Genomic DNA, 14,055 nt, shown 5'->3' with positions numbered 1-14,055 from the left:
CTCTAAGACAGGGCACACAGACAGAGCTGCACGATACATGTGGGGTTAACAGGGATCTGCACGAGGGATCCCAAGATGTCTCACGGGGAGAACACGAAGGCATGTGGGGTTAACAGGGATCTAAACAGGGAACACAGAGGATGTCTCACGGGGAGAACATAGGCTTCCCTTAGTGCTCTTTGTGAGGTCTGAGAGCCATCTCTGGGATGGCTGTTTTCTAACTGTGTCTTCTCAGTTATGGCCCAGCTGCTGAGGTCCCAACAGGACTTCCGGCTGTGGGCTCCACCATCCTGCCTGCCTACCAACTTCCAGTCACTGCTTCCCAACCAAGTATTTAAAACACAGCTACAGAAGCCCAGGCTTCATTTACAAAGGCAGTAAGATCATCACAGGCAATGGGTGAGTGATCGCCCCCTAGTGGCAGGAGAGTGCACAGGTGGGGCGGGTAAAGGAAAACAACCCGTGTGAGCCACCAAGCCTCCAGGAAGTAGCTCTTTCTTGACTGAGCTACTGTGCTATTACCTGGCTTCTCCCCCTGCTATCCCTCACCATAAAAACCCTCTTGGACAGCACAGGGTCCAGCTCTCACATTTCCATCACAGACAAGCACACCGCTTCTCTGATGACACACACAGTCACCATGGAAACAAGATGGCTGAGGCATCTACCGATGCTGCCATTGCTGAGGACAGTCCCCTTAGCAATGCCACCCTCTGTCTGGGCCTGTGTGTGTGAATTCCCCAGGTTAGCCATCACAACTCCACAACCAGCGTGTGCCAGGGAAAAGAGGAGTTGAGCCCTCTCATAAGTGTGAAGCAGGAGAAGAAGAGAACAGGAGGGAGAGGAGGAGGTATGGAAAAAGAGGGAAGGAGGAAGAAAGAACAAAGACAGCCCTTTTTAGAAATGTATTTTATTTTAGTAACAAAATACTGGTTCTTCTAAAAACATAAAAAATTCACGCTGTTCATCATTTAAGTTAAAGGTCTTGGCTGGCGATGCCTCCACTGACATCCAGTAATTGCTAGGTCTTTCTTCTCTCTTCTCTGCTGGAATCCACCCAAGCTGACATTTCAATAGGAAAATCTAGAAAGGAATGGAGACCACAGCAATGAAGGAGGCGCTGGATACAACAGTGTTGCTTTGCACGCTCAGCATCAACGCCCGACATTCTGACTGCAGTGGAGGCTGTAAAGCCTGGCCTGCTTGTGCATCTGGACACATGTCTTGCTTTCCTCCTGAAGATTCTTTTCTCTAAAGCAGGCTCTGGACAAGCTGCCAGCCTGAGCGAGGCCATCTCCTGCCAGTTTACGTGGAGGTGAGCACACCGTGCTTTGGCACCGGCTCAGTGTGGGACACAATGCGCAATTATGTTACACCTGACATTTCTGTCCTCCCAGCTAACAGGAATCAGCACAGATCCAACCAACATTCCGACTAATGATCTGCCCTCAGCATTTCAACTGCTAATCACTCCCTCTCCTCCAGCTAGCACTGAGACCATGCACTTCCTGGTTAGTTTTGCATTTCAGTCAATGAGATAATTTTTGAAAGGCAAGATTCCAGGGCAGTAGACTCTTCTGCCTGCCAAAGTCTGCAGTCCCTGAGGACCAGTGAGCGGCAGCAGGCTCTGCAGTCCAGTGGCAGGGCCACAGTGTGTCTGTGGTCTCACTTCCTACAGCTGGGAGGAGGCGGGGGGGGGGGCGAGTAGGGCAGTTCAGTTCCCAGTTCTGCTCCCCACTGTTCTTTCAGCCTGATGTTGCCCCAGAGAGCTTTCAGGGGCTGAGGGATGCAGCCATGCACGAAATGCATGGGAGAATGCCCAGCCCCAAATCACCCTCACCGTTCCAGGTTGGCTATCACTAAGAAACCTGTTTGCTTCTCTCCCAACAGCCCAAGGGACCGCCTACTTTCAGAAGCATGGCGTCAAGAGGGCAGTGCTCTGAAGTAGTTCAGTGGTTGCCACAGGAACTTGGAGCTGAGCAGACTAAGAACCCCCTGGTAGGGTTTCAAAGAACAATTGCCCAGACTGAGCTGGGGGACATCGTGCCCTTTCTTGAAGCAGGAGCCCGGGAGGCCGGATTCTCAACAAGCATCCATGCAGCCGTGTAGGAAATGCTCAGCTATGTAGAATCCTGCTCTGTAGCTGGATTCTAGAACCATAATCTACAATCTAGAATCCCTGCTCACCATATGTGAATCGAGAGGTCCAGAGTCAGGCTTGATAAGTGAATGAGCCAGCGATTGTGTTACACCTCTGACAAGGTCTTAAGAATAGCCTCCAGGAGCCCCGAGTCCCCTCCCCTCAGCACGCTCCAGAGCCCTCCCTACTCCATCCCAAGCACACAGCACACCAGGAGGCACCAGCTACATCCAGCAATGCAACACAAGCCCCATGGTGGGGAGGAGCTGCCCGGGACGCTGGGGCATGGTCACCACTGTGGAAGTGGACTGGAGAGGGGGCAAATGAGGTTTGGCCAGATTGTGAGTGGACTGGGAAGGGATTATTTGCCACCAGGGAGTCAGACCTCATCCTGAGGGTAACAGGGTTCCTAGAACCTGTGAGTCTCCATCTCTTCCTCTGCCAGGTATGTTAGCAGATTCATGAAATACTGTTTTGCAGTTTTTAGTACCTGTGCTTCTCACAAGTCTGCAGCTGGTAAGTCTCTCTCTCTCTCTCTCTCTCTCTCTCTCTCTCTCACACACACGCACACACGCACACGCACACACATACACACACGTGCGCGTGCACACACACACATACCTGCCATTAATTCACACAAGAAACTTGGAGCAGAGGATTGATACTCTGTGAATAATCATCAGTGGGAGCGCACGCACACACACACACGCGCACACACACACACACACACACACCTGCCATTAAGAATCACAACAAGCTTAGAGCAGAGGACTGATGTTCTGTGAATGGTCAGCAGTGGGAACACACACACATGCACACACTCACTCACATACACACATGTATGCATGTGTGCGTACACGTGTTCTGTGAAAGGGCAGCCGAGCAGAGGACAGAAACTGTGAGTGATCAGCAGTGAGGGCAGAGGGTCGGGGGCTGCACCTGTCTGTGGGGCCCCTGTGTCCTCTCACGGCCTTCATCCTGAGGATGCAGAGATCTCAGGACAGGTTTTGCTTACAAAGCGCAGTACCTCTGAGGTCTCTTCAGTTCTCCTTCTTCTCCGACTGCTGCTTCCTTTCGGCTTGCAGCTTCGCTTCCAGGCGTTTCCTCTGGTACATTTTCACGCCCGCAAAGGCCAGGCAGAGGATCAGGGTTTTTGCCGCCAGAATATACAGCAGCAGGGGCACGTGTTCAAGAACCTCAAGGGAGAAAGACACGTGATTGCTCTCACAGTCACGTGAGTCTCCGCCCGCCGCTTTCATTCTGCAAACGCTACTGGGCCCTACAGTGTTTCAGAGCGAGGCTAGGTGCGTGGGCCACACTGGCGTCCAGTAACCAACCACCTGACACAACCTACAGCCATCTGAGAAGAAAGCCCAGGCTAGAGGAGTCGCCTCGACTGGACTGGCCGGTGGCCATGTCGGTGGGGAACTGCCTTGATTACTGACTGATGCAGAGGAGCTCAGCTCACAGTGCAGTGAACCTTCAGGGAGTGGCCTCGGGAGGTCCTCAGGCCACTGGAGCACAGCTGCAGGTCTGCTGTGGGAGTGAGAAGTCTTACCTACTTCTATTCTCTGTCCACGCCGTCTGTCACCCCCACCCGTGGTCCACAGCCAGACTGGAATGTCTGGACCCCACGAGCTATAAATAAGCCAGCTAATCAACTCAGGTGTCCTCCTAGTGTGACTGATATATGCGGAAAGACAAAAGCAAAACAAACAAAAACTACACATTTTAAAACCAGTCTCACCTTCCAGTTCATGGCGGCCCGCCTGGGAGTTCACTTCCGACCAATGCAACCCGTAGACACAAGCATGAGAGGCGGCTGGGGGGTCGGGTCCAAGGAGCTGGGAGTTCTGAGCTGGGGAAAGAGGCAGACACATTAGGAAGCCACGCCTTTGGCAGAGACGGGCACCTGAGCAGAGAGCAAGTGCTGCAGAGCTGGGTCAAGAGGTCTGCACAAGGTGACCCAGAGCTCCTGGTGGCTCTCCACAGCCCCCTGCACAGTGCTGCTCCTGAGACATCTGTCCTCATCCGAGTCCTCTGCGTACCCAAAGCCCACATTCACAAATGTCCCCTCTCCTATATCTTGACTCAAAGACAAGCAAGTTTAGGGATGGAGGTCCCTGTGAGTGTTGCCTGTGTTTATCCTGGCTTTAAAAAAATCTGGAGGGAAAGGATAAATGAGAGGCCAAAACACTGTGCTAACAGCTAATTTGTCCAGAAAAAAATCTGTTGCAAGGAGCCGCTTGTTTGTCCTGGCTGCCCAGAGCCAAAATAATCACACAGAAACTGTATTAATTAAATCACCACTTGGTCCATTAGCTCTAGCTTCTTATTGGCTAACTCTTACAAATTAATTTAAACCATTTCTATTAATCTGTGTATGGCCACGTGGCTGTGGCTTACCGACTAAAGTTCCAGCGTCTGTCTCCAGCAGGGCTACATGGTGGCAGCGAGATGTCTCTGTGAATTGTAAAGTTTTGGAAGTTGCTTACAAGGTACTTTGTTTACTTAGGTAATATTATATCCTTCTGGAGTCTTTGATGGGGTTGAAGAATTGATAGTTATAGTTTTCCTTAGTTATGATAAAAGATAAAGTAGATATAAATATTATAACTGTAATTCTTGTTTGATACCTGTTTTGTTATATGTAATTTTACTATGTTAAAGTTAAAACCTTCCTTTTTATTTAAACAGAAAAAGGGAAGTAATGTGGGAGTTCCCTCTGTGTGCTGTGATTACCATTAATGAATAAAGAAACTGCTTTGGACCTATAGCAGGGCAAAACTTAACTAGGCAGGGAAAACTAAACTGAATGCTGGGAGGAAAAGGGCAGAGTCAGAAGCCATGGATCCTCTGCCTGAGATGGATGCTGGTTAGAATCTCTGGTAAGCCAGGGCCTCATGGTGATACACAGATTAATAGAAATGGTTAAATTAACATGTAAGAGTTAGCCAATAAGAAGCTAGAGCTAATGGGCCAAACAGTGATTTAATGAATACAGTTTCTATGTGATTATTTTGGAACTGAGCAGCCAGGATCTAACAAGCAGCTTTCCTGCTACAAAAATCCTTCCAAAGAGTAAAAGAGACCTAGAGCAAGTGAGAGCGTAGAGCTAGCTAGAGAATACACGTTCTCCAGGGCCTGTGGCTTGCTCCCTTAGGAGATGACACGTGCCCCACAGCCAAAACACTTGAGATCTGAGACAGCCTGCACACTGGGTCAACCAGATGGTCCTACTATTTCTGAACTTGACTTCACAGCACGGCATTGACAGCTGGCTCTACTGTGCCCGGCTGTACTAATCAAGCCAACTAGTCTATATTCTACGACCTTTACTTTAAAGGGGGAAGAGAAAAGGTGTCACTGGAATCTGAACCCATCTGGCACGGGAGGTCTCTGTCATAAACGGGTGTCCCAGAGTTCTTGACATCTCATTGAAAGTACACAGAATGAAAAGTGTAAGGTGAGGAATTTTATCCAGAAGCATAGCACAGTCCAGATGCTCTACAAGAAGGCAATGGGCTACCTGAGCTGGAGTGGACAAGGACAGCTGGTTACTGCTCATGGCTTCCTTTTGTGGGTGCAGGACAGGGTGGGAGCTGATGGCTAGGGCTGAGGCATAGGTGTTCTTTTGGTTCTAATTGATGAGCCTGAGTTATGTAAGCTTTAGTTCACACCCTTTCGTATGATGTATTTGATGTTAATCCTGTATGTGCCCAATTCCAATAACGCACAGCCAAAGGAGGGCAAATGGGGATTTCCCCCCTAAATGTTCATTTGAGGTCATAGTTTGCCTTACTGTGCATGTACCCCAAACCAGTAAATGTTGGATCTGGCCATGTCCCCTGGTTTCAGGATATGCTTGGTCACTAGACACCAGACAGGAGTTACTGAGGGTTGCTAGGGAACTGCAGTTTGCGTGTCCATAAGCCTCTTTTTAAAAGGAGGTGTGCAATGCATCAGGGAAGAAATTAAAAACTTCCTAAAAGTCAATCAACGAAAATGACCACATACCCAAATTTATGCAATACAATGAAAGCAGTATTAAGAGGAAAGTTCATAGCACTAAATACCTATATAAAGAAGCTGCAAAAATCCCACACTAGTGAGCTAAGAGAACACCTAAAAACTCTAGAACAAAAAGAAGCAAACTCACCCAGGAGGACTAGATAGCAGGAAACAATCAAATTGAGAGCTCAAATCAACAAAATAGAAACAAACAATACAAAGAATCAATGAGACAAAGAGTTCGTTCTTCAAGAAAAATCAATAAAATAGACAAACCTTTATCCAAACTAACCAAAAAGCAGAGAAGATATCCAAATTAACAAAATCAGAAATGAAAAGGGGGACATGACAACAGACATAGGAAACTCAGAGAATCATTAGGTCCTATTTCAACAACCAACATCAAACTAAATGGAGAGAAACAGTGATCCCACTGAAATCAGGAACAAGACAAGGTTGTCTACTCTCTCCACATCTGTTCAATATAATTCTTGAGATCCTAGCTGGAGCAATAAGACAACAAAAGGAGGTCAAGGGGATACAAATCAGAAAAGAAGAAGTCAAACTCTCACTATTTGCTGATGATATGGTAGTTTACATAAGTGATCCCAAAAATTCTACCGAGGAACTTCTACAACTCATAAACACCTTCAGTAATGTAGCAGAATACAAGATTAACTCAAAAAAATCAGTAGTCCTCCTTTACACAGATGATAAATGGGCTGAGAAAAAAATCTAAGAAACATCAACCTTCACGATAGCCACTAAACTATCTCGGAGTAACTCTAACCAAACAAGTGGAAGACCTATATGACAAGAACTTTTAAATCTTTGAAGAAAGAAATTGAAGAAGACACCAGGAAATGGAAAAATCTCCCATGCTCTTGGGTAGGCAGAATTAATATAGTAAAAATGGCAATCTTACCAAAAGCAATCTACAGATTCAATGCAATGCCTATCAAAATCCTAGCAAAATTCTTCACTGACCTCGAAAGAATGGTACTCAACTTCATATGGGAAAGCAAAAAACGCAGGATAGTCAAAACAATCCTGTACAATAAAGGAACTTCTGGAGGTATCACAATCCCTGACTTCAAACTCTACTACAGAGCTACAGTACTGAAAACATCCTGGTATTGACATAAAAACAGACAGGAGGACCAATGAAACTGAACTGGAGACCCAGATATCAACCTACACACCTACAAACACCTGATTTTTGACAAAGAAGGAAAAAAATAAAAAGAATGGAATGGAATGGAAAAAAGAAAGCATATTCAACAAATGGTGCAGGCATAACTGGATATCAACATGTAGAAGAATGAAAAGAGGTATATATCTATTACCATGCACAAAACTCAAGTCCAAATGGATCAAAGACCTCTCAACATAAAGCCAACCACATTGAACCTCAAAGAAGAAAAAGTGGAAGTACACTTGAATGCATTGGCACAGGAGATCACTTCCTAAATATAACCCCAGTAGCACAGACACTGAGAGCAACAATTAATAAATGGGAACTCCTGAAACTGAGAAGCTTCTGTAAGCAAAGGACACAGTCAACAAGAAAAAAAACGGCAGCCTACAGAATAGGAAAAGATCTTCACCAAGCCCACATCGGACAGAGGTCCGATCTTCAAAATATATAAAGAACTCAAGAAACTGGTCATCAAAAGAACAAATAATCCAATAAAAAATGGAGTACAGACCTAAACAGAGAACTCTCAACAGAGGAATCTAAAATGGCTAAAGGACACTTAAGGAAATGCTCAACATCCTTAGTCATCAGAGAAATGCAAATCAAAACAACTCTGAGATTCCATCTTACACCTGTAAGAATGGCCAAGATCAAAAACACTTATGAAAACTTATGCTGGAGAGAATGTGGGGTAAAGGGAACACTCCTCCAGTGTTGGTGGGAGTGCAAACTGGTACAGTCCATTTGGATATCAGTATGGCAATTTCTCAGAAAATTAGGAAACAACCCATCTCAAGACTCAGCAATACCACTTTTAGGTATAAACCCAAAGGATGTTCAATTATACCACGAGGACATGTGCTCAGCTATGTTCATAGCAGCATTGTTTGTCATAGCCAGAACCTGGAAACAACTTAAAGAACCCCACAACCAAAGAATGGATAAGGAAAATGTGATACATTTACACAATGGAGAAAAAATAATGATATCTTGAAATTTATGGGCAAATGGATAGATCTAGAAAACATCGTATTAGTGAGGTAATCCAGACCCAGAAAGACAAATATCATATGTACTCATAAGTGACTTTTAGACATAAAGCAAAGAAAAAACAGCCTATAATTCACAACCCTAGAGAACCTAGACAACAATGAGGACCCTAAGAGAGACATACATGGATCTAATGTGCATGGGAAGTAGAAAAAGACAAAACCTCCTGAGTAATTGGGAGCATGGGAACCATGGGAGAGGGTAGAAGGGGAGGGAAGAGGAAGGAAGGGGAGTGGAGAAAATATATAGCATAATAAAAACAATTAAAAAAAAAGAAAGAAAGAGAGAGAGAAGTGCGCCTGTAAGACTTTTAAGACAATCCTGAAGCCATTTTTGACAATTCTGAATCCTCTCAGCCTCTGTGCCATAGTGCTTCCCCTCCTCCCCTGGGAACCAAGGACCTAACAGCTACACTTGCACGTACTCAGTTCCTGAACAATTACCCATATACGTATGCTTTGGTTCGGTACCCTGGGAAATGGGGTCAAAATGACCTCTTACCTCATCTGATCTGGCAACAGCTCTCCAGTCAATTATTGGTAATAGCCCTTTCAAATAAGCCAATCAGAATAGTCAAAGAGCAACCCCCCTTGCTTCTGTGGCCCCTTTAAAAGTAGACTGTACCAGCTATTCGAGGTCCCTCGGCTTCCCGAATGCTGAGGGACCCTGTCATGACAGAATTAATAAAATCCTCATGCTTTTGCATCGGCTGTGGTGTGTGAGATGGTCTCCTTCTCGGTGTTTGGACGCTAGAGTCCAACACGCCCAAACACAGGCTCCAGAGAAGATAAGGTTCAGTGAGGAAGAGCAGGTCAGAGAAGAGGAAGGCTGTGCACCACTGGGCTGAGCCACAGGAACAGCATCCAGTGGCTGACAAGAGCGACTGATGGAGTCACGGGAGTCCATGGGAGTCACAAGGGCAAACTCCCACTGCAATTGGGTTTGCAGAACAATGGTAGATCATTTGCCCAGCAGGCACAAGGCTCTGCAACACCACCTGAAATATATGGGAAGGGGAAGAGCATCTTTGTAAAGGGAGGAAGGAAACAGGCAGTGACTGGAGAGGAATCAGGGTCAAGGCCAGGACTGCGTACGAAGACATCACAGGTGGTCAGCCCTAAACACATGTACATATGTACAATACTAAATAGACTCAGCTGTGTGTGTGTGTGTGTGTGTGTGTGTGTGTGTGTAAAATAACAAAAGGTTATGAATTCGAGAGGAACCGGGGTGGACGGAGCAGGGGGACTGGAAATCTTGTAAATGCATTCATGAAATGAAATTTTTAATTAAAAAACAAAGGGAGGTGTGCATGCAGCTCCATGGGGCGGGGAGGGGGAGACCCCAGCTAGTTTTGCTGGGAAAGCAGTGTGTGTGGCCCAAGCCAAGCAGACTCACTCCCGGGTTTCCCTTCCCTTGCCCACCACACATCAGTCAGGCAAATCCGTACTCCAGCCCCAGAAAGCCACTTGGACACAGGTAGAGAGCATGAGAATCATGAGGCAGGGTTGCTTCTAGCCACAGGACTTATTAGGATCAGAATCAGAAAAGCAGCAGGAAACTTCGCAGGCCTTTTGAACAGGCTTCCTTAGGTAAACCTCACGGGAGATGGTTTAGAAAAAATAGTTCAATTACAAAAGTATCAAATATATAGCAGTCAGACCTCGATCTAGTCAAGGTTATAGAACCTGAAAACCAGCTAGCTATTGATTGGCACAAGATAGCCAAGTTTTCCCTTCGACTTGTGCAAAGTCAGATAAACCAGTAAGAGCCGAATTCAAAGCTCTGTTTAAATGTGCTTTCAGTGGCTGAAGGCGCCCACTCGCTTCAGGCAGCAGCAGAGTCTGCCCTGCGGTGGGAAGAACGTGCTCTTTGCGTGTTACAACTTGCTGCCAGAGTTTATACCTTGAGTCATAGTCATTTCAGGGATTAGCCATGCTGTATATTAAAACAAAATATTTAAGTTCTTTTCCATTTTATTTTTATAATTCCTTCTTAATTAAGAGTTGTGTACATGCATAGTCGGTGATTTAACTGTCTCTCACAAACTACCTATGTGAATTGACATACACAGGCTGGTGACTCCCAAAGTCAAGGCCCAAGAGGCTCACCAAAGGAAATACATGAAAACCAATCCCTGGGGTCGGGAAGTCTGGCAAAAACACAGTGTTTAGTGGCAATGTGACCTTGGTCGGGTACTTGGCCTCTGTAGCCTCCTTCATCAGTATAGTCTCCTTCAGAAGTTGACCCATAATCTCTAAGAACCATGAGCAGCACACAGAAAACACTAATCAATGCCAAGTATGACTGTTTGGATAATCTCTCGCCTTTGCTCCTGGTTCTGCCAGATAACAAAAAGCACCAGGGCAGGGTGTAGTCAGGACAGGACAGCTAAGCATGGGATAAAGAATAGGGCAAGGAGAAGGACGTCGGGACTCTGCTCCAGGTGGCACTCATGGCTGGGTATATGACCGGGAAAGCCATTAACCTCCAGAGCCTCTTACTTGTAATATCAGGCTCCAAAAAGTGAATCTCCCATTCTGGAATTGATGTCAACAGAACCTGATAGTAAACAGGCTGGCAACTAGAGGGTTAAAAGGTAAGGGCTCTGAGAAGGAACAGAGGACTGGTGTGGCCCAGCCCTAGAGTGTCAGGGAGCACACACAACTCCAGGTTCAACCCCAAGGAACTCTTAAGTGAGGCACAGCGCACGCCTCTAGTCCTAGCATTTGGGAGGTGGAGGTGGGAGATCAGAACTCAAGGTCATCCAAGGAGAGAGAGAGGGAGAGAGGGGGAGGGAGAGAGAGATAGATAGAGAGAGAGAGAGAGAGAGAGAGAGAGAGAGAGAGAGAGAGAGAGAGAGAGAAGGGGAGAGTGTGTGATAGAGCGGGTTGTGCGAACAGAAGAGGCCAAAGGACCCAGAGCAGAGCTGCTGGTTGTCACTCCACTGCTTTAAATTACACAGTCCAGCCGGGCGGTGGTAGCCCACGCCTTTAATCCCAGCATTCGGGAGGCAGAGGCAGGCGGATTTCTGCGAGTTTGAGACCAGCTTGGTCTACAAGAGCTAGTTCCAGGACAGGCTCCAAAGCTTCAGAAAAACCTTGTCTCGAAAAATCAATCAATCAATCAATCAATCACAGTCCAAAGCAGACATTTCCATGGCAGCTTGCGAGCCTTCTGCAAATGAGACAACCAAGAAGGCTAAAGGGAAGAGTGAGCTGTCTACTCCGGTACCAGGTACTCTGGAGCCTGCTCAGAAACGAGAGGTGGCTGGCGTTGGAGAGGTGAGGACAGCTGGAAGGCATTAAAATAAACGAACCATTGGGGGCCCAGACAGGCTTAGCTTAACCGGCAACAGTAGCAAAACGGTTTAGATAAAGCTGCTAGTTCTGATCTTTATTGCAAAGTAGCACTCCACTTGACAGGTTTTTTTTCTAGAAAGATGTGCACTCATTTGGTTAGGCCAATTAAAACAACATGGGCAATATGCTACTTCACAAGCTCCCTTGCTTCTTGGTAGGCCTAAGAAGTCAAGGTGCACCACCCACTCCAGCCACCGAGCGAGCAGCTGTGGGAACTCTGAAGCTGTTTTCACTCCCGTCTCCACCCCTTTCACTTCAGTTCCTCATTTCAACCACGGTAGGTTCAGGTTGCCGGTGATCCTTGGGCCTCACTTAGCCCGCTCTGCATAGGTCTTGGTTTTCAGGAAATCCAGATCCACCCAAGCCGGGCGGCTCAACGTATAAATCTCAGTACTTTGGGGATCCTCTGAGAAACCAGAGCCACGGTGGACCTCTCTGCTCGCGGGAACTACACACCTCATTTGGACAACTCCAGCATTGTGCTCCTATGCAAACTGGATCCTAGGCACCACAGAATCAAATGGGGCTTTATTATTCCTGGGTAACGGGGTCTCCAGTCGGGCTCCCAACCCCAACACATGCGAGGTGCAACCCTCGCTCCACTAAGGGGCGAAATAGAGGGCCCGGGGTTATCGCCTCTCCCTCCCTTCGTGCCCAGAGCAAGGTGACCGGAATATTAGAATTCCCACACGCTGTGTGGCCACGGCCAGTGTCATCGGGGAGAAGCACAAACACCGAGTGTCTTAGGGACCCCCAGCGCCCCAAATTGTCAATTACACACTTACAACTCAAGGCGGTGGGGCCTCCTGGCCGGGTGCTGACAAGCCACGACTCCCACAATCCCGTCGGGGAAACTACACATCCCGAAATGCACCGCTCCGCACGCACGCAAGCACCGCGTGAAGGTCACCACTTGAGGCGCAAGCGTACGGGGTCTAGGCTGTTACCAGCGCTGCTGGGTGCCGCGCAGGGTTTAAGGCGCCTGAAGCTACAAACGCAGGCACTGTGGGAATCGGGCAAGTCACCTGGGGTAATGAGAAATGCAGAAATCCAAATCGGACCCTTAAGGGAGGTCCACAAGTGTGTTGCGGCCTGGAGTCCTTGGTTCACGCCGCGGTGCATCTTCATCCTCCGCTACATTGGCTGATGTCGGCTTGCTCTTCTCTACAGCTGAGGACAAGGGGTCCCCAGTTTGTTTGTTTTTGTTGTCCCCCCTCCCCAGATTTAGCATTTCTCCATGCAACATGGATGCATCGTCCTTTGGGATAACTGAAGGATGCACCTGCATTAGGTTCCCAAATTCTTTTCTAACCATTGGTCCCTGAAAGCGTGCCGAGTGGAGAGGCGCACAGGGAGCAGCCCTTCACAGGGCTGCGGAGAGGGAAAGTAGCCACCCGAGCTCCCCACTTCGACCCCTCCTTTTGTAGGTCCTACAGATACCCTGCAGTGGCAGGGTGGATATTTGAACCCAAGAAATTTAAGTTCAAATCTTGTTATGCTTCTTTGTGGAGATAAAGTAGACCATATTAGCAAGCAGAGGCTAAAGCAGACTTGGTTGTGCCAAAAGGGATTTTTTTTTTCAGAGAAAGTAACAAATAAACCTTGTTCTAAGCACTTCGAGACTATTGTCTAATTCACATCTATGAGGCCTGTAAAGGACACACTTTATAACCATTTCACAAACGACGAGACGGAAGCACAAAGAATGGTTTGTTCAGAGGTAAGCATGCGGCAGAACGGGGACTCGCCACAGGTTGTGAGGCCAGAATCAGATCAGCCCTGCTCCGTTTGAGATGGCTTCAAATCTGGTGTGCAAGACCCACAGGCTAAGCAAAACAAACTCGGAAAGGGATGGAGGGATAAAACCAGCTGTTTGAACGAGCATTTTCACTGGGAAAGCCTCACTTTGGTGGAAGTTGACCCTGGAGGGGGAGGTTGATGAGCACCTGGACACCCAACACGCATGTCCAGTGTGTTAGTTGTCTGCACTGTTAGCAAAACTAAACACCTGGGAAAAGCCACTTAGGGAAGGAAGGGTTTGTCTAGGCTGGCCCAAGTCCCCAGGAGGAAGCATAGCGTGATGGAGGCCTGTGCTCATTTGGTCTTCTCTTTGTTCCATCCGGGATCCCAGCCCAGGGAATGGTACCACCCACTTAGAGTATGTCTTTCCCTCTCATCTAACCCAATCTAGATAATCCCCCACAGACATGCCCGGAGGCTTATCTGCTATGTGAGTCTAGAACCTGTCAAGTTGACCATATTAACTACTACTTAAGAATATTTATATATATATA

At 47.3% G+C, this 14,055-nt stretch overlaps 1 protein-coding gene across 1 annotated transcript; it reads right to left on the bottom strand.

Moving 5' to 3' along the window:
• Positions 1-892: 892 nt before the first annotated feature.
• Smim11 (small integral membrane protein 11) lies at positions 893-12,623 on the bottom strand. The gene is made up of 4 exons (XM_075960440.1): positions 12,547-12,623; positions 3,888-3,998; positions 3,168-3,336; positions 893-1,083 (listed from the first exon to the last, which is right to left on the bottom strand). Exons 2-3 carry the CDS (start codon positions 3,897-3,899, stop codon positions 3,181-3,183), a joined length of 168 nt encoding a protein of 55 aa, XP_075816555.1. The 5' UTR covers positions 3,900-3,998; positions 12,547-12,623; the 3' UTR covers positions 893-1,083; positions 3,168-3,180.
• Positions 12,624-14,055: the final 1,432 nt, after the last annotated feature.

Source organism: Microtus pennsylvanicus, chromosome 1 (assembly GCF_037038515.1).
Source record: "Microtus pennsylvanicus isolate mMicPen1 chromosome 1, mMicPen1.hap1, whole genome shotgun sequence".
In the NCBI taxonomy this organism is placed as follows: Eukaryota; Metazoa; Chordata; class Mammalia; order Rodentia; family Cricetidae; genus Microtus; species Microtus pennsylvanicus.
This window is presented reverse-complemented; position numbering and strand designations above follow the sequence as displayed.